Source organism: Dromaius novaehollandiae, chromosome 2, assembly GCF_036370855.1.
Source record: "Dromaius novaehollandiae isolate bDroNov1 chromosome 2, bDroNov1.hap1, whole genome shotgun sequence".
NCBI classification, from domain to species: Eukaryota; Metazoa; Chordata; class Aves; order Casuariiformes; family Dromaiidae; genus Dromaius; species Dromaius novaehollandiae.
The window spans coordinates 80,317,015-80,337,405 of NC_088099.1; the positions used below are offsets into that span (position 1 = coordinate 80,317,015).

Here is a 20,391-nt window from a genome sequence, read left to right on the forward strand (position 1 = left end):
GTCCAAAATCCATGTGTCCAGCACCACCTCTTTTGCTTTACAGATCGGCTCCCATTGCCCTACATTACCCGATGACACAGACGTTGCCAGAATACCACCTGTGCTGCAGTGCTTGCTGCTGGGGAAAACATTGAGTTCCCTTCTGGTTAACCTGCTACTGAGAATGTTTCCAGTTGATTTCTCTCCCGCTTCTCAACTTTGCAGAAGACCTGTTGAAATCAGTCAGGCATGCCAGTTAGTCTGCTTTTTGCTTGAGTAACCAGTTGGCTTGACTATTCAGGAGTTTCCAGGTTATGAGGCCTGCCCTTACCAGTTCCTAACAGGCTGAAGTTTGTGTGAAGTTGTACTGATGAATTTGCCAAGCCATCAGTCACACCCTTCTACGCTTCCATTGCTACTGTTGGAGTTGAAATTTTTGCCAATCCCCCCAGGTTAACACATTTCCCTTTCTGTACCATCCCACTTACAAAATCTTGTTGCATGGCAACACGATGAAAAGCATTCATTCAGTTATACAGAACAGTCTGTCTAAAGGCCATTTCAACTGCACACAGATTCATTTTGGTGGAGAAGGAGGAGAGAGAAAGAAAGAGAAAACATTCACAGACCCCAGAACGCTTCTTCAATGGGGAGAATGGCTTTTAAATGAAATCAAGCAGTATCTGGTTTTATCACTCATTTATTTAGCAAAGAAAAGAATGAATTCAAATACCCCACACAATGAACACATATCTATTCCCTGATACCAAGATGCAGATTTGATTGTGAACAATTTTAAATGAACCAGTTTTGTTACTACTGCAGTCATCTTGTACTTGCATGGATTTGTGCAGAAGCTATAGATTTTGTGCTCAATCCTGTAAACACATTAAAATAAGCAACTTCTTACCTCTGTACTTTTGAACTCAGTGTGGTTACTTACGTGGTGAGTAAAATCACACTTGTATTCAAGAGCCAGCCTAGATTTCGCCAACCTAAATTTAGGCATCTAAATGACAGCCAAAATTAGGAGTGTATCTCTCTAGGCCCATTATATTGTCAGTGGAGAGACACAAGCCCTCTCCAGGAGGTAACTCTGAAAATCTAAGAAGGATGTTCTCCCAGACTAGACAAGAGAGGAGGATCCCATCTCCACTGGGCATAGAGGGTGCTGATGGCAGCTACAATCGTAATTTGGCCAGATGCCTCTAGCAGAGTGAGATGAACACAGACCAAAGTGTTTACAGAATTGGATCTCATACAGCAAAGCCATTATGCACACAATTAGCTTTAGGAATGTGATTATATTATGCTGATTTTACTAAAACTGGTCCCACATTTAGAGAAAAAGAAGTGCACATATATATTCTACATTTATGAGGGAAAAGTCTTGAAACATTTGTTCTCATTAACATTTTCATTGCACCTGGGACCTCTTATTTTCTTTTCTGGTTTGAGGAGCCATATGGTCTCATGATCTGAGAACTCTTTCATTTAATATAACTAAGTGCTTTAGTAGCTCTTGATTTGTATATTGACGTGGTTTTTTCTTAGAGGTTAGTGTTGAATTCTGATAACGCTAACTAAATACACACTGTCCTATACCCACCCGAGATTTTAATCAGTACTGCTTAATAGCATGGAAATCAAAGCCAATTAATCCCCATTCTTTCCCCCACTCTCTTATGAAAACTCAAATCCTAGTCAGAAATTTCTTGATCAGTTTTAGCCAAGCCACACTGCTCCCACAGCAGGTGACTGCAACTGGGTGAAAAAGCTCCCAGTTAAAGTAACTACATGACCACAAAGATCATCAGATTCAAATCAAAGTACAAGATAAATCTGCAAGCACAGGAATCAATTTTCTAAGCAACTAAGCAACAGACTATACATATCAGACACTAAATTAAGCCCCAAAAGTGTACTTAAGTGCAATTCTAACTTGGGTTATCCAATGAAAGCCTACACTGTACAGGATCAGACTTTGCAATCCCGCTTTCTCTTCACTGTGTGCAGCAGTGCTACACGGAAAGCAATGCTACAGATGTATCCTGAGAATTTTGATCCATCTGGCAAAATGTTCATGTTCAAAATAGAAACACATTTTTTAAATTAATGCAATCAGTGCAGAAGTGGTTTAGTAATATTAAATACTGGCATCAGAGGTAATATGTATGTTTACCCAGAACAGATCACTTTTCCCATGCAAAAAATGCATGCCTGCTTGTACCACATGGCATTTAAGGGTTAAGGGAGTTAATTCTCCCTTCCCAAAAACAACAATGCTGTAAGAACTAAATTTTACTCTTGTACAAATCCAAGAGTCCTACTGGCTTAAACAAGATTTGCATGGGAAGATTTGCACTTTGTTACATTTTTGGCAAAAAAACCCTAAGAGTTCTCATGCAGAAAACTACTTTGCCCCAAAATGTGTGTAGCCCATTTTAGAAAAAAATGCTAAATAAAATAAATTGAAGCCTAATGGAAAGTGCACTTTGCACTGCTCCATGTATTAGGAAAGGCTGTATCAAACCACCTGGGCAGCTGTGCTGAACACAGAAGATGAAAATACTGATAATACTTAGCACACCTTAGGCACCTCTAAAATTATCTAAGACACAAAAATCTAATGGCTTTAAAACCTGCTGTCTCAGAATCTAGCTTGACAAGGAGATCTTGGGATCAATATTTCTCATTGAAGTGATGTAAAATTTTCACATTTATCCTGAAGGAATGTGAAAACCAGACCTAAAGCTGCTTTAGATAGAAGTTTGAACATACCTCTGCCTGCAATTTAGAATAGCATAATTTAGGAAGCTAAATGACCAAAAAAAAAAAAAAAAGAAAGAAAAAAAAAAACAAAAAAAGAAAAGACACACTTCTCTGACTAGTTGGCATGGTCTTTAAATGACATTACATTGGGGTTAGTTAGTCAAAAGAGTGGGAATGCCAGAAACACTCCTTTGGGAGACAGAAGTGAGGGCAGACTGGGCATCTGCTAAATGTACTTTAACTATGACTGCGCAGACTGAACCTACGGTATTATCACATATCATATATAACATGTATCTAACACATGTACCTACCTGTGCAAGGAATGGAAAATAGATCAATGTATAGATAGGTGCACCTCAGAACTACTGAAGAGTAAAAAAAAGCTAATTTCAGATAATTTTAATTAAAAAAGATTAAAATAAAAATATAGTTTAAATACTTAAAAAATATTGGACTCATAACTAATAGTCTAAGTATAAAATTCAGAAGCCAGACTAATGTGCTCTTAGTACAGTGGCAGAGAGGAACAGTACTTTCTGTATGTGTGTGTATGTGCACACACACATACACATGTTGCTTTTTCTTGGCAGTGACAGCAATATAGTTTTTATTTGCTTTATATTTTTTAAACTTAGAATTTTATCTTTTGGCATGAAGACAGTGATTCAGATACCATGCTGGTTACCATTTGGAGAGCTTTTTCCTTCTCTATCCATCCTACTGAATTTCCTTGCAGAGAAAATTCCCTCTTACCCAAGGGCAATTGATATTGGTAATTTCTTCCTGTGACACAAATCTAATGTACAGTAAAACAATCACAAATTACAGAGAACTAGTGTTATCATACTTTTTTAAGGTGAACTGGTGTGAGAGTAGGAGCTCTTTCTTTTGACACAGTTAATAATAACAGGGAGAACTGTTCTGTTGGAAAAATTGGGAAGGTGCTCTCAATTATTTTCACAGATGGTAAATGTGTGTTCACGTTACTCTACAGCTTTTCAGAGACCACCTGCTTTGCATTTTTCTCTTTTTACTGCAGAAGAGAGATTGGAAGCATAGTACTACATTCGGATCTATCCCCACTCAAAAATGTTACTCATTGCCATAGTTAGATACAGTGTTTACCCTTGCTATGTAAATTGCTGGATCACCAAAGCGGTGCTCAGATGCCGTCTCACATTATCAATGTTCCTCGGTACTTTTTGCATTTTTTTTTAACATAATTTAGAATTTTAACAATTTGTAGAAATTTTTCTATTATTTGCCTATCATAGCATAACCTAATGATCACAGACTATAAAGTGGAAACATTTCCACTCTGTTTCTCCTTGCATACTTTCCTGATATTCTGTTGCAATGATCTTTGTATTGAATACGTTGAAAAAACAAAAAGCCTAATTCTTTAATCCTTAATATTCATTTTTAATTTCTCTACACAAGCTTCCAAGAGTAGCAAATGCCACTTTAATAATAAATACGCTGTAAAACCGGGCCCAAATCTCTGCACTTTCTTTTTAATTGTACATCTGGAATTTCAGTTCCAAAAATGTCATGAATGTGGATGAAGACTGACAGAACAAAGAAAAATGGTACAAAAATGTGAAGATCCTTTGTTTCCTCACCTGCCACTAGAAAAGGAATTAAAACTGATAATTTAAAACTCAACCAGTATTTTAAATGTTTACATCAATAAGGTCCAGCAAGATATTCACTTAAAACGCCTTAACAATGTTCCCCCAAAGGCAGATTAGTTTGGATCAGACGCATCAGTAAGATCAGACAATGATTTACAAATGCATATGCATTTTCTGATTTTGCTTTGTCAAAAATGTATATATGAAGTCAAAGCTGGAAAGAGAAAAGCAGTTCTATGATTATGTCTACATACCCCAGAGACCTTGAGACAGTATACAAAATATGGCGCAGTTGCATCTTTCACTGAGAGGCATGACTGTAAGTGCTGCAGCAGACCAGACAAGCGGGCTCCATATGCACATATCAAGGAGAGGAAGCCTCTGGACCACCACAACTCATCCAAATCTGTATGCTACAGTAACCCTGGCTTACCACCGGCATGCAGAAATATTCCAGTGTGCCTTTCCTCTCTGTCCTCCTTCCCTCCCCAACACCATCCCAAAAATTAAAGTAAACAATGCATAGGCTTTATGTCACTTGACTTGACTCACAACTGGAAACCACCTACCCTGAAGGTTTTCTGTTTTGTTACAAGATCGTATCACTTGGTACGTCCTTATTTTTCACACATTTATTCTTCACACAGCTGAATGGCTCAAAGAACTCTAGCCTGAATGATTTTCAGTCCAGAAAGATTAGCTCTGGAGAGTGCAGAGCTGCTACAGAACATCACTGAACAACCAAATTTGTCCTTGTCATTTTTCTCAATACTCTGTGAGCTGTTTTTGATGGTACAAGTTTCAGGGAGACTCCACAGAGGGCTCCATTACTAACTCACAGAAATTAAAACGTAATGCCCAAAACAAAATTACATTTGTACTCCTGGCACAGTTTTCAGGGGTAACAGATTTTTTCTAAAAGCTTTGAAATTAGTTAGCCCCTTGTTAGAGAAATCTGACTGAATGCTTATGAAACTGAGTGAAGTGATGCATTCCTCAGGAGGGATTCAGAAACACTTAGGGGCTATAGCTGCATCCTGCACTGAAGGCCAACCTGCAAAGAAAACATCAGGTCACAAACAGGTGTTTGGGGTTTTTTGCAGCAATGGGACACTGATGGCTTGGATCATGCTAGAAATGTCTCTGAACTTCATCTCTGAAGCCTCAATCACACGAGCAGTCATGTAGCATAGGCCTTAGGGACTGGGGAGTTACAGAAGGCCAGAAAATACACAAACCCATTAGTATTCATCATAATTATTGAAATCTGTAAAATAGGTATTGGAATAAGTCTTTGCAGTAAGATGTGGATTGAAGTATTTGTTTCTCTCCTCCAGAATCAGGTTGTTTTTGTTAAATGCCTGGAAAAAAAAAGAAAATGAGATAAAGGGAAGATAGCAACTAAGTACTATTTCATTAAGACAACTCTTGTGGGAAATATTTGTGAACTGTAAGTCAGTCAAAAATGCATCCAGAAATACCTGCACATTTGCAAAAACCTGCATTTGTATGTGTCTGCTCATAAATAATGTTCTTACAAAAAGCAATGCTACTCAACAGAGTATAACTATGCACTTTCCCCCCAATATTACAAGACTCTACATACTTTTTAACCATATCTATTCAGTTCTTCCATTATTAGAATGATTTACTCATCATATTTTTATTAAGAACTATTTTCTCTTTACTGCATCAATATATGTAGGAATACGTAGCAGAAATGTCTGAATGTTTTAAGAGTATAAATCCCATTTTTTTAAAGCAATTTAGGTATTTAGAATAAGATTTTTAAAAGATATTTTGTTCTTGCATGGATCCAGAGAGACACTTAGTAGGATTTGAAAAAGCTTTAAGTTAGGTACATATTCCCCTACTGATGACAAAATCTAGGCTTTTCTTACCATTTCTAATAAAATTTCCTAAAATATCTTTAATTAGCAAGAAGAATGCAGAAACTAAAAACTGGATTCTCGAGTTAGGATTTATGAAAAATCCTCATTTACAAAAAGCTTTGCAGCTGCAGTAATAAACTGCATAATCTGAAGATACTGAGCCAAGTATTTTCAGAATGCCCAGCCTTCCTTAATTCAGTAGATCTAAAAAGCTGAGCTACTCTAAAAGGTCATAAAAAGCAAATAGTTTTTCAGGAACAATGGTCATGTAATACAGATATCATACCAGGCCCTCAGCTAATGTATATCTGTACTGCTAATTTACAGAATACTCTGGATATGAACAGTAGCTGATAATCTGACCTAGAATATTCACCAGATAAATCTCCCATACAGAGACATGCAGGAAGACAAACCATGCCCTTGACACTATACCATTTGACCCAAAGGATTATCTTTTATATATGTCATGATGATTGTTAATGGACCTATCTACCTCTCAAATAAGCTGCTGGGGAACACAACTATGAAAAAAAAAAGAACTTGACTAGTGGTCGGGCTTCTTTCAGGAAATGTTGCTGCCGTATAAATTACACAAAAAATCCAATTTCCTGTGTAATAGGGATTGACAAAGGAAAGGATCTATAATTATGATACTTCAAGTGAAATCTCCTTTTGCTGTTAAGAATCAGAAAATCCAAATGCCATTCCAGAAAACTAGTAAGTAGAATTTTTTTGAAATAGCATAATTGCCATACAGGACCCCCTATGTTGTGCATTATAGAGCTCCCAGCCCATTTCTCACCTTGATGGCTTCTACAGAATCATATTTGTCCAGTTTGTTGATATGGTTGGTGATGCTGGTATTTAGAGGAGCTGGTGATACGGGATGGATTACAGTTGCATCATGGGACTGTTGCTGATAACGTTGGCAATAGGTGTAAACAAGCAGGGTAAGAAGGCAACCAAGTATAGAGCTACTTAATCCCACTGCAATCATGTGAAACATGTTGAACTCTGCACAGTGGACAGCAGAAGACAGTCTTATTTTTAAGGAAGTAATAACAGCAGAAGACAGTCTTATTTTTAAGGAAGTAATAACAAAAGCTTCAGGAAAAAAAAGTAGAGTAGTGCTTGACTTAAATGAAGATATGGGAAATTTCATGAGTTTCTCAGAAATGTTTCAATTCCAAAGGCCTATCCCTACAGTAGCAAATGCATTTTATTTCCTTGGAGGGATAATTATGAGACTCTTAGATACCCATACATCTCTGTAAGTACTCAGACTGAGATTTTTGAAATGTGCTTAACAAAGAACCCAAATAAGACAAATGATCTGCATTTTCTAAGTTCAGCTTAATTTCTTTGTGCACATGATATAACCTGTTATAAATACAAATTATGTATATAATGTACATACATGGTTTATTCTCAGTGAACTACAGCATCTCCTTCTCTGCTGTTCTTCTCGTTCTTTCTTGTACACAGTGACTTGTGGCAGAACAAACAAAACCCCCAATCTTTGAATCCCAAGTCTTGCTTTCCCTAAAATATTTTCAGTATCATCTTTATTTGATGCATGTCCCAGGCCCAATGGCCTACTTCTTTGCCATCCCCTGCTTTGTCTCACTGCCTCTTTATCCTCAAAGTATGGCCAATTTGTTCACTTCTCCAGTCTTCGGATTTTTTTGTATGTGTAAGTGGGAAGTGTGGAAAAAATGGTAGCATTTAAGGGGAAAATGGGGAGAAGAGAGACTCCTCAGCAGTCTGTCTCAGGATGCTCTTAACTACACCAGCCAGAGAGGGTAAAGTAAACAACTGAGGCTGCAGCATTGTTCACCTGAGACTCTCCTATCTGTTCTTCCCTCAGAAGACACTATGGGAAATTCTCTCCACCTATGCAAGAAGTAAAACTAAGAAAGCTCACTGCTGTATGAAATTGTAGAAGGGAATCTAAAATGCAATCATCCCATGATGTCACTGAAAGGTGAGAAATAACAGGTCATATGCAGCACAGATATTAGTGAGAAATAAATTGCACTGCTTTGCACTGTTATTTCAAACTGAAGCTGTTTTTTGATGAAGAAAGAAGCACCAGTGAGGAGCTCAAGTTGGAATTTTCATACTAACATCAGTGAAAATTCATATGTGGTTGCCTGCATGCGTAAATGAAGTATTTTAAACTGAAAGACTGGACTAGTCTGAAAAACAGATGTTAGGCCTTGGTCGTTGAAATGCAGAAAAGGGTTTAGCATATGAGTCCCAGTTTTGGCAAGTGCCTAAGTTAGAACTTTTACATGCATACTGGGAATTTAGGAACATAAAAGAAGACTTAGGTGATTAGGCAGACTGCCCTAATACGTATAATATCACTGAAATATCCTTCTACACTTTTACAAAAGTTTCCCACTGTTGTGCAACTTGGCAAAATGGTTTCAGAGTTCCACTTCTACCTGAGAAATCAAATTGCATTATCCTGGTAACAGTAGAATAATGCATTGCCATACATATCCCTTCATAGCCCCTATGATATCATTGTCTCTTATTAGGTTAAAAATACAGCTTACCTGTGCATGGAAGAATACTAGAACCAGCCAGAGTTATTACCATGATCACACAGACTAAGGTGATAGTTCAACACACAAAAAATGGTCATCTTTCCCTTTTTTTTTTAATTATTGTTATGGTTTTCTTTTTTTTCAACAATTCAGTTTCCTCTTTTGGGATTTGTTTTGCTAGCATAAGGACTCTCTGGAACAGAACATTTTTTTTTACTTTTTAGTTCTGGCTTTGGCAGCCAGGCTGAAAATGAGCCACAGATACAGGCTCTTCTATTAAATGGGTTAACAGGCTGGCTTTCTGCTATTCATTTGGAGTCCCAAAGAGATTTGTGAAATTATTATCCTGCAAAAGGTGCAACAACTTTACAGATTTTGACCTGCTCATAACTAGCTTATGATAGGAATTCCTTTTTGAGGAAAAAAGGGTGACTGACATAAGGGAAAAGAAGAAAAAAAAACCATCCAGTAATACATGGTCTTGTCTCAAATGTTGGCAATGGCAGCTGGATGTTTAATGAAGAATCCTGTAGTAACTACATCTCTTTTTCTAGGCAAGTGTAAATAATAAGAATGTGGCATTTAAAATGTGGAATAAAACTAAGAGAGTGTAAAAGGTGAAACAAATGGAAACAAGAGGGAATCAGTAATTCAGCCTTTAATACACAGGACAGAAATGAAAAGCTTACCACCACATCGTTTTTCTTCTATGCTGCTGGATCGTGCCACTGTTATTTCTAGAAAAATAAAGTGGTTATGCCACAGAGGTAAAATATTACAGACAGCTACCAATTTCATTAACAGAATTTCAAGGATTCAAGGATTTCAAAATTTATTCTACTGTGTTTACTCCAAGTCAGAACTACGTAAATCAGATTTTCATTATTTGGTGGAAATAACAGAAAGGTCCCATGACATCTTCAGGTTTCTCAGTTTCCCAAGCAAAAGCAGTAATATATTTTTCAATCTTGCCTCAAAACATCTCTGAAATTAAACAGATCATGTGCAAATGAACATATTTTTGTGGGTTTTTTTTGGTAGGAAAAACATGTTGAGAAATCACTGCATATCTGAATGGTAAAATTAATGTAGGTTTCACTATTTTGCTCAGAGCTGAAATGGACTCATTACTTCTAGGAGTCACATGTATTACTAATATGAAAAGATAGAATTTAAAAATCTTCACAAAAGAAGACTGCCAATTTCATGGGTTTTGACAGTAAACTAATACATTCTGATTCCAGTCTGTGTCCTGGCTACTCTTATTTTTGAGGTGTTCTGAATAAATATTCAAAACAATATGTTGACAATCAGCATGTCCTACTCTTCTACCTTGGGACCATGCCTTCTGTGAAGGAAAGTCCTGCCTTGCAAATCTCTTGAACCTCTCTGAAAGGGTCAGTGATCACCTGAATATGGGTGAGGTAACTGATGGGGTCTACCTGGATTTCAAAAGAGCTGCCAAGTCCCTTGTCAAAGGCTCCCACAGAAACAAAGTAGCCCTAAGGCATGAAGGAAAAGACAGGAAACAGACAGTAGTACTATGTGATCAGTTCTTAAAGTGGATGAAGGTTACCGGTTCTGCAGGGACCTATACTGTTAAATGTATTCATGAAAGAGCTAGAAAAGAAAACCAATTTGGGTTTGAAGTTTGCTGATGATCCAGAGTTATTAAAGGTAGCGTTGACAAGGGCATGCTGTGAAGAGCTATGGAAGGACCTTACAAAACTAGTCAATAAAATAACAAATGAAACAGAACATAGATCAGTGTAAAGTGATAGATAGGGTGGAAAACAACATCCATATAGGTCAGTGGTCTGTGAACTGACAGTTACCACTCATGAGTGAGACCTTGGGGTTATGACAGATTGTTCCATGAAAATAACAGCTTAGTGTTCAGAAGCAATCAAAAAGGGAAACCAAATGCCAGGAATTACCAAGAAAGCAACAGTGAACAAAACAGGAAAATAGTACTTTATAAATCCATGGGTTTTCCACACTTTGAACACTGTGTGCAGTTCTGGTTTTCCCATCTCAAGAATGCCTCTAGCAGAACTAAAAAGAGTTCAGAGAAGGGCAGCAATGATGGTATGCAATGGCTTTTATACGAGGAAAGACAGAGTAGACTGGACTTTTTGGACTAAGAAAGGAACAGTTTAGTGGAGTCTGATACAAAATAATGAATGGTAGGAGAAAGTCGATAGAGTGATTGATGGTATGCTGTTTCTTCTAGTTTAAAAGGAAAGAGGAGATTGCTTTTATTGAAAGGAAACCCCACTGCCAAAAGATGATGAAGAAGATGCAGAGATGCAAGAAAACTAGGCAAGTATTTAGAGAAAGAACCACTTCAGGGTGTTAAACGGATGAACCACATCAGGCTTAAGCACTCTCTTGAACTGAAAGCAGCTGAAGGCTAGGAGACTATAGGGAGGGGAGGGAAGATTGATACATGCTTGCCCAGTTTCTATCCTTCCCTAGACATCATGGTTACTGGTGGAAGGAGGAAACTGGGCAAAACAGACTTCTGCTCTGAACCAGTGTGGCCATTCTGATGTTCTTTTAAGAAAATTAAAAATGTGTGATAATGGAAAAGGACTGATTAAGGAGAAAGACTACTACTGTAAGAATGCATAGAAAGTAAGGGTCTCAAACTTCTTCTACGAAAGCAGCTTCAAAATCTGAATCTGTATCCAGACAGTGAAACAAACCCTTGTAGTATGATTCTGGGGGCATCAGAAGTGATAAGAGAGGCCTGACGGGAAAACAGGAGAGAAGCAAACACTATATTAGTGGTTCTGGCTTAAAAATTAATCTCTTCTCCAGGCTGAAGGACACTTTAGCATATTACCAGATGTGAAACAAACTGCTATGACTTTTGCATTTCTAACATACCACAGACTATTTCTGCTAAAGTGAATCACAAGGTTTTACCCTTCTTCAGCTGCTAAATCAATGCAAACTAATTTCAAAGTGACGAAGTATCAGATCTGACACAACAGTACTATTACAGATAGTTAAAGGCTGGGAGACAGTAAATTCACAGCCCAAACAAAAAGCAGAAAAGAATGTACGCAAAGACAGTAAGTTTCTGCAAGGTAATGTTGACACGGATTAACTCTGGAAACACAGTAGCAGCAATGATAAGGATTAATTTTTGCATTCTGCCAGAATCATATTATATTCATTAAGTTCTGTGCAAGAACAGAGTGAAAGTAAGCAAGATGAGAAGAGAACATGAGGGTGGACATGCTGGCGCACTAGCTGAGAAAAGGAGTGAGGTAAATTGGAAAAAGGAAAGAGAAGTTGAGAGGGAAAGAACGCTGAGTCTGAGGACCTTTATTTAATGGAGGCATGAAAGTGAGCTGAAAGATCCCAAAAAGAAAGCTAGTTTGCCCAAGGTGAGTTGTAAAGGACAGGCCTTTACATTCTGTGGCATGGGTAATCTGAAGGGGAGTGGCAAACAAACCAGAAGGCCCAGAGAAGAGGTGGCTGCTGCTTATTCATCTAACATTCCTCACTTCAGATGTTGAAAATGCACACTTTCCAGAACAAGATGTAGAGCTTATATTGGATTAAGTGAAGCATTTGCAGAATGTGAATATTAACTAAGTTGCTTGGAAACCCCGAGCAAAAGGAGAAAACACAATGTGGGAGTTTTTGCTTTCATACTGAACTCTTTCACAGTGGCTTTGGAGAAAAAAAATAGTATTTGTGAGATAAAGAACTTATTCCTATTGTCTCTGTACCATCCATAAAAGCACTATTTATATTTATTGATTTCTTTGTAATATTGCACTGTATTGTACAACACTGTCATAGAGAAAAAGACTGCTGCACTGAGTAAACGTAATTTTATTTCAAATGATACATGAAAATGCCAATTCTTCTGTCTGTGAATAGGCTGCTGTCTTTTAAGTACTCAGATGGAAAAATGATTGCTAACAGCAATGCAATGTCTCCACCCATACTGTTGTGTGGATTTCAATGACTGCTGTGATTCAAAAAAGAACACAGGCACAAGTTTCAACAAATGCTGTGGAGCAATGCATGACATGACTGTCCATCAAGCATTTAGCGGTCACGTGGGAGATATGAACCTGAGACACAGCTGACAGTATTTAACTTTCCAAACAGCTGTTAAGCTAAGGGACTCCATGAAATGATTTCCATAACTACCACAGTATCCATTTTTGCATACACAAGTCACAAAAAGTAGAGGAATGTTTCTGTAACAACCCCAGAATCCCCAAAAAAGAGAAAAAAAGCAAAAGACTTCTAGCTGTCTATTGTCAGCCCTGCGTCCTTTTATTAAGTAGAATGAAAGGGACCTGTAGAATACTGTTTTACTGAATAATGAAAGTCCCAAGTGGTGACAAATACGACAGCTCCACAGCACTCAGTGGAATTAGACAGATTTTTATGATCCAGCAACATATGCTCTAAAGAGCAGACCAGCAAAAAGGCTGAGAAAAGGCAAATTCTATTTAAATTCTTGACTCTCTGCACAGTACAGTATGAGAAATTGAAATATGAAATATGAAAAACGCCCCATTCCGGAAATGTGAGATTTCACTTATTGTTAATGGAGAACCTTGCTCTCACCTGGTACAAAGTTAGAGCCAAAAGCACAGGCTCGGGTCTCCGTGGTGTTCCCGGAACACTGGCTGCCCACAGGAAATAAAATAATGCACTGCCGAACACGGAACTGAGCTCCAGACGAGTCACACTCGGACCACTCAGACCAATCTGACCAGCTGTCTGCAACAGGTAGAAAGAGAGAGACACACACAGTGGATTTAAATGCTTCAAGTACCCAGAGAGAGAGTGAAATGTTATATCTTTCTAAACTATGACAGAGGGCCTGGTCCCTAGCTTCTACAAACTAACGAAGGACAGTTCTGCTGACTGTGATAAAGAAAAGCCAGTTTTGACAAGCTGGCAGAAGTCTCAAAAACGTAGAGTGCAATGGTAAATTTGTCACAGAAGTATATACAACTTTAGCTTCTGCCACTGTGTTTGTGGGTGAAAGTGAGTAGCCTAAGGGATTTGGCTGTGGCACCAAGAGCATGACTGAAAGCGTGATTGCCTTGGACTTAATTTCACCATAGGCCTTTACGATGGCAATGACAGTAGCTTTTATCTATGTTCCTGACAAGTAGCAATAAGAACTACAGAAATATGTATTCCCAGTCTAAGAGAGGATGTTTGCTCAACTACAAAAAAGTAGTATCTTGCAGACGCACTTTTCTTTCTTTTTGTTCTGGTCTGTTTCTTTGTTGTAGATAAAGGAGAATACTTTATATCTCAGATGATATCTTGTTCTTTTCCTTCTCTCACATTTGGTTCAAGAACAACTTCTATTATTTCTTTAGATTTCTTCCTCTGACTACGTAGTTTTGATTAAGACATTTTTATTTCATACCAAACAATCTCTGTGTGATCTCAGAACACTTAAGTGAATTGATCTGATTCACATGAGATGCTGCGAGCTTACTGAGGTCAGCTTTCTTACAATTCAAGAGCAAGCCTTGCCTTCGTAGAAGTAAGTCATAGCAATCAATCCTACCAGTCTCTTTCAGTCTATGGTTCAGGTGTATGCCATCACTTGCACAGTTGTTCGTTCCATTCAAGTCTAAAGAAACACTGCCACAGTACAGACCTTGGCACAAACTTTCATCTGTGGCAGAGAACATGCTTAAGCAGGAGCCAGCACTCTTGCCCAATCCAGGCCTATTTATGGTGTACACAGCAGCTGCTAAAAATGCTTGTGACTGTCCTAAATGCACCTGCCTTCTGTCAAGACATGTTAAGCATGGGGTCCTGTAAAAGACACTATGTGCCTTAGGACCTTTCCCCAGGTGCAACACAGTGTGCCTCCCTCCCATGCTAGAATCCCGGGTGCACAGCACAGGCAGTCAGTGGGTACGGCATCATGCTGATCAGCTCCATCCAGCATATAAAATCACAGAAGAAGATAGAGCTGACATCACTGCAGGTGTGAGATGGGTGGACATCCCTGCTATGGTAGAGCTCAGAGAGTCACACAGAGATAGGACACCTAAGATTGCAGGTGTGTCATTTCAAACTGGCAGACCTGCCCTTTGTGGAATCACTACCTGTGCCATTATGGAGAGGCTGACCCTATGTCTTTTGTATGCACTTAAATAGACTGTTATCCTGTCTCATCCCTTTGATTTCTTTATCTTCGAAGTATCCAAGGCTCTCTGGCACCTCAAGCAGATCCTTCACACCACTTTCTGCTTTTCACCTTGTCAAGGCTCCTCTTAACTTGTTCCCGAGTTCTCTACAAAAGTCATGAGGGCAGAAGAGAGAGGGAGGACTGGAAAGGTGTTTAACCTGGACTACCTTTCATCTTTAACATTGCAGGGTTTACTCAGATGTCTTGTCTTCTGCCTTAAGCATTTTGGCTAGCCTTTGAAGCCAGTAAGTCAATCGGTTCCTTTAGGTGAAGAAGGTACCTCAGAAAAATCAGACCACCAGTCCATAAGATCATAAATTTCTTTCATGCAGAACTACAGTATAATTTCTAAATGCTCAACTGCTTTATACTTTATCTGCATGTGTGAGTTAGCAGTTCAAGGACAGAACATATATCCCTCCAGCAGTAATTATTTAAAAAAATAAAATATTGCTTTAGTCAGTACATTACAGACACTGTTGCAACAGATTATATGTAATGGTAAGCAGTCTATAAACCACTACTGATGAATAGTGCAGCAATTCCATTCATATTAATGGGGCTTTAATCAGATTTAAAAAAGCAAAACAAAACACAAACATACAGTGATACAGCTTTTAAAATGAAGGATGAGAAAAAATGATGTATTGTGAAGACGCAGGTCAGTAACTACTTTTAAGTGTATACTTGTATACTTTCAGCTGGATTTGTCATTAGCCCTCCATATCCTCAAGAAGTCCTTGGTATAAGGATCCTGCAAATTTTAGCCTTTTTCCAGTTTTGCTTTTGCCAAAAAAGTACTATTTCAAAGGACAAGAAACCTCTTCTCTTTCCATAACCTAATAAACTTTATAAATAATTTCTATTTTTGCATATGCTTTTCTGTGTTATTTGGTAGTTTCTAGATCCCGACTGTCACTGATACTCCTTTCTTATATTGAATAAACTGAGCAAATGTCACCAATGGTATTTCCAGATCTGCAGTAGCAGTAATCACTGGCCACATGATTCTCACCACAGTAAAATGACTCTGCAAGGATGTGGGAATCTGTCCAAACTTGACAATGTGTAGCACTGGGGTCATTTTTGTCCCCTACCGATGTGAAATAAGAGCAGTGAAGCAGCCTCTGCACATGAAGCAAGGGCTTCATTCTCACAGCTAGTTGTAAGATGTGTTGTTTCAAAAACATACAGCAAATTTTCAGTGAGACTGAAATATAAATAAAACACCACAGATATGCAAGAAATGTGTTTCACTCTGAAATTGTAATGCTTTACAAAAGTGTTCACCTTCTTGAAACAAAATGAAACCAACCTCCCCATCTGCTCCAAAACTTGGTCAACAACCAGGTCAAAATGAGCTGAAGAATTACCTATAAATTTTTGCAAACTGTCATTTCTAGAAAAACGCTGATAGAAAATAAATGCACAAGACAAATAGCTATAATACTAGCACAGTGAGCATTCCAGTTCTGACCTTTAAATATGCCTTAAGGATCCCAAGACAGCTACATAACTTCTACAGACAAATATACACTATTTGTTTTGAAAAAATCAAACCATCAACTGATTTATATTTTCCTTTTTTTTAAACCCAACTCAGAGTGTTACACTTGTTTTAATTTTGACAAAGTAGGTACTTTCATTCTGCTACAAGGCATGCAGTGCCTAGAAAAGGAAATTAAGTAAAATTGTAGTTCTGCACAGGTAATAGGATCCATAAATTCACACTAATGAAGCTCGTGCTTTCCTGTGCATGACCTCATCATATGAGCAGAAAACTTCTGTGATGAAGTTTAGCAACTCTCTGTGAAGCAGGTACAATGTGATAACAGAGCTGCTTGCAGGCATTTTCTTTTACTGTTGCTTATAACCCACTGATCAGCAATAAATGAAAACAAACTTTCCCAGTGTCTTTTCACTCATGATTTTACCTTGTTTGTGTGCTTTTATTTTCTACTTCTGACTTTAATTTCACAAAAAATGTTAGGTTCCTTTAATATTGGTCAAAAGGCAGAGTCGAAGTTACAAAGTCATGATCCTTAGTATTATATAACTAGTAAGAGAGCTAAGACATTTCATTTGCTAAGTACTTTACAGCCATTTAAAAGATGAATTCTCTGCTCCTTAACACCTGAAGTTGAATAGCATATTTTGCAAAGACCTTTTCAGTTTGCTCTTTGTTGTATACGAAAACAGGGCTTAAGCAAAAGTTGATATAAGACAATATACACTTGAAAGTGTGATACTCATACCGTTGAATAAGCAACCTCAGCAATTTGCTTGCTGTGGATGTTTAGTGCTATATCAAAAGTATTCCTTTGTGATACTGTTATTAAAAGTCTCCCAGACCTTTTGATGCACCACTTCAAGTATTAAATCATTTTAGTTTATAGAGACCTGGAACCTGGTTACTCAAATTTTAATTCTTGTGCAATTTTTAAGGGAGGGTTGGGGATGAGGTGGTGTCCAGTAGGCGATATTCTGCTCTTACTGAATTCCCTGTGAGTGCAGCACTTAAGAGCTCAGTGTGCATTTAATAAAGGAGAGACATAATTTGCTCCTAAACAATAGACCAAGGGGAAAAAAAAATGCTTTATTCTGTGGTAGACAAAGAACAAAGCTGTACTGGTTGATTTGTCATACCTGGACATGGTTGTGTGTTGCACAGTGCTTCTTCAGTATGAAGTCCAAGACAAATATCTCCTCCATATGCTGGAGCGGGGTTTGTGCAAGAGCGGGTTCTCATGTAATGCCCTCCTCCACAAGTTGCCGAGCACTTTGACCAAGATGACCAACAAGACCAGCCTCCATCAACTGGAAAGACACAAAATGTCATATTGATGCAGGCTGATGTGTACAAAGATGACATAATCCAGTCTGCCTTTCCCATATTCTATATATATAGATATAATTCATAGCCTACAGAAATTATGGAGCATTTTTAGATCCCACCTAAGAGAGGCCTAGGAATTGAATCACTCCTCACAAGTAAATTTACATCTTTATAAAGCCATTGGTATACTGGGAAGCCTAACAATGTTACTCATCCATATAATATACCTTCAGGGGGATAGCATAATAGTTTTAAAATCCAAAAATCTTTTCTTTTTTTTTTCTCCTTTCTCCTTCATGAGGAAATAAAATACCAAAGCTTATTTAGCAGAAGTGTAATAAGCCCAAAGTAAATTTCCAGTCATAAAATAAAATTTAATCCAATAATATATAAAGAGAAGCTGAGGAAAGCTGATTTTATTTTCTAAGCTCAGGTGGTATTGCCTTGGCTCTACAATCCATTGCAATTGATCCATAAAAGTTGTAGGGTTTCATGGGCCAATACAATGTTATAATCTTAACTCATCTCTAGTTATAGCAGAATGATGCCCGTTCAAAAAAGCAATAGAAAAATGACCAAAAGGAGTTGCAGTTTTAAATTTCAAACACAGCTTGTTGAAGAAATTCCAAGATTTTTTTTCACTAGTATTTACTGCTTCAGGCAAGCCAAACTGTTCTGCAGTTGTGGTCTGAGTTTTCACAAAGTTCCTCTGAAACTTCAGCTGGATTTTACAGGAGTCCTATTTGTCAAACAGCTTTTGATACCTGGCCAACAGACAGGCTTTTAATGAGAGTTTGCCTCATTGCCTGCACCTGACCAGCTCCTTTGCAGCCTCTCTCTGTTCTTAGAGCTACTGCTGCAGGATGTATTTCTGTTATTTAAGGTCATATTGCAGCCCATCTGCCAAAGGCTTCCTATATGTAGCCACATGACAAAGTCAGATCTACTTCTCTCAGATACAGAATTCCCCCTGCAAAGCCTCTCAATAATATCATTTTCTTTCATTTTAAAAAAAGACTTTCAAAATATTCAAATCCTACAGAAAAAGAATTTCTTTTCAAATCTCTTTTTTTTAGTGATATCACTTGCTCTCTTAATACTTAAAAAAAAAGTGATTTGCCACATCTACAATTTGTTAAAAACAATACAGAGTGTGTAATTAAACTGACACTGGCAGATTAGACCCCCTCCCAAAATAAAGGCAGTTTGTTAGTGAAGTGTTTTGTGGGGGGCGGTTGTTTTTTGTTTTTTGTTTTTCTTTTTACACTACAGAGCCCCAGATTGATCACAATTCTTGGCTTTCTTCTCCCATAAGTCACATCAGCAGTGGGTGTTTTACAATGCAAAACAGAAACTCCTTACTGTCTACTCTTAAAAATAGGAAGGAAATGCACATTTGCTGTATACAGTTTTAACAGTGCACTCATTTAAGACATTCCTTGTGAGACTTTACTTCATGATCCATTGAAATAACTGATTGCCACTGAAATCTCTGAAACATTCACACAGCATTCCTTAATGACTCCTTTTTATCCTTTCTGTCCTGTTAACCAAGCAGCATTTCAGAGATTAAAAGTTTCCACTGTTTTTTTGAAAAGCTATTCCATAATTATCTCTTATAAACAAAAAGCAGGTTCTGAATCTGAAAAAAAAAAAAAAAAAAGATAACTTACTAAGAAAGTGTCCAGCATTTGCACTAAAATTCTCTCAGACAGAGGCATTGTAAAACATTAACAAATATTCATTTTGTTTTGGTAGCGTTGCATAAAACAAATGCACCCCGTGAGTCAAATAGAATAATCTCTATGCAAAGATTGTAATTGCTAGAAAATGAGCTAGGAGAAGGTGATTATTTTGATATTAAAGTCTATCTGTGCATTTACACATGTAATTTCAGATACAGCACATCCTCATATCCCCCTACGCAAATCAAACAGGTAACTCATTGGTGCATACCTAAGGCTACTAGTTAACTAATCCTGAAAGTGAAGTTGTTGAATATATGACATTTTATTTTCTATAGCTTTTACAGTATTATCCTATAAATCAAGAATTCATAGAATTGGCATTTCCTTGCCAAGAACATTAATTGTAGTAACTGTAAGAAGTAAAGTATCTGGCTTCTGAAAAGCCTGATTGGACAGACAGTATTTGGGGAACTTAGTGCTATATTCAAGGTATCTAATTTTAAATAAATTATTTCCATTATTGAGGAATTAAATTACTGCTACATTTTTCTAGGATATATTCATTTAAAACCCAGCCAAATCATCTAGCTATACAGTTAAATGAGTTTTATACCACCCATGAGAAATAATAGTGCATCTCAGTACAGTGTCTGACTTGTTCCCTTATTCATATAGCCACTGGAAACAAATATCATGACTGTTTGCCTGAGAAGACCCTATTAATGTAGTATTAAAGAAGCTCATACCTAAGTCAGAGGTTATTTGTCTTCAGTGCAGGTAAAATATACTGTGTAATTTTATAACATCTTCAAGACATGGTATCTTTTCTC

General features: G+C 37.5%; 1 protein-coding gene across 7 annotated transcripts in view; it reads right to left on the reverse strand.

The window, feature by feature from the left end:
* Positions 1-663: 663 nt before the first annotated feature.
* SEMA5A (semaphorin 5A) overlaps positions 664-20,391 on the reverse strand; it is a 315,605-nt gene continuing 295,877 nt past the window's right edge. For all 7 annotated transcript variants that reach the window (XM_064506843.1, XM_064506838.1, XM_064506844.1 and 4 more), the window contains 5 exons: positions 17,684-17,854; positions 13,441-13,596; positions 9,528-9,575; positions 7,086-7,297; positions 664-5,749 (listed from right to left, as the gene is read on the reverse strand). In XM_064506843.1, the coding sequence (XP_064362913.1) occupies positions 5,630-5,749; positions 7,086-7,297; positions 9,528-9,575; positions 13,441-13,596; positions 17,684-17,854 (707 nt within the window). In that variant the 3' untranslated portion in view covers positions 664-5,629. The remainder of the gene's footprint in view (positions 5,750-7,085; positions 7,298-9,527; positions 9,576-13,440; positions 13,597-17,683; positions 17,855-20,391) is intronic.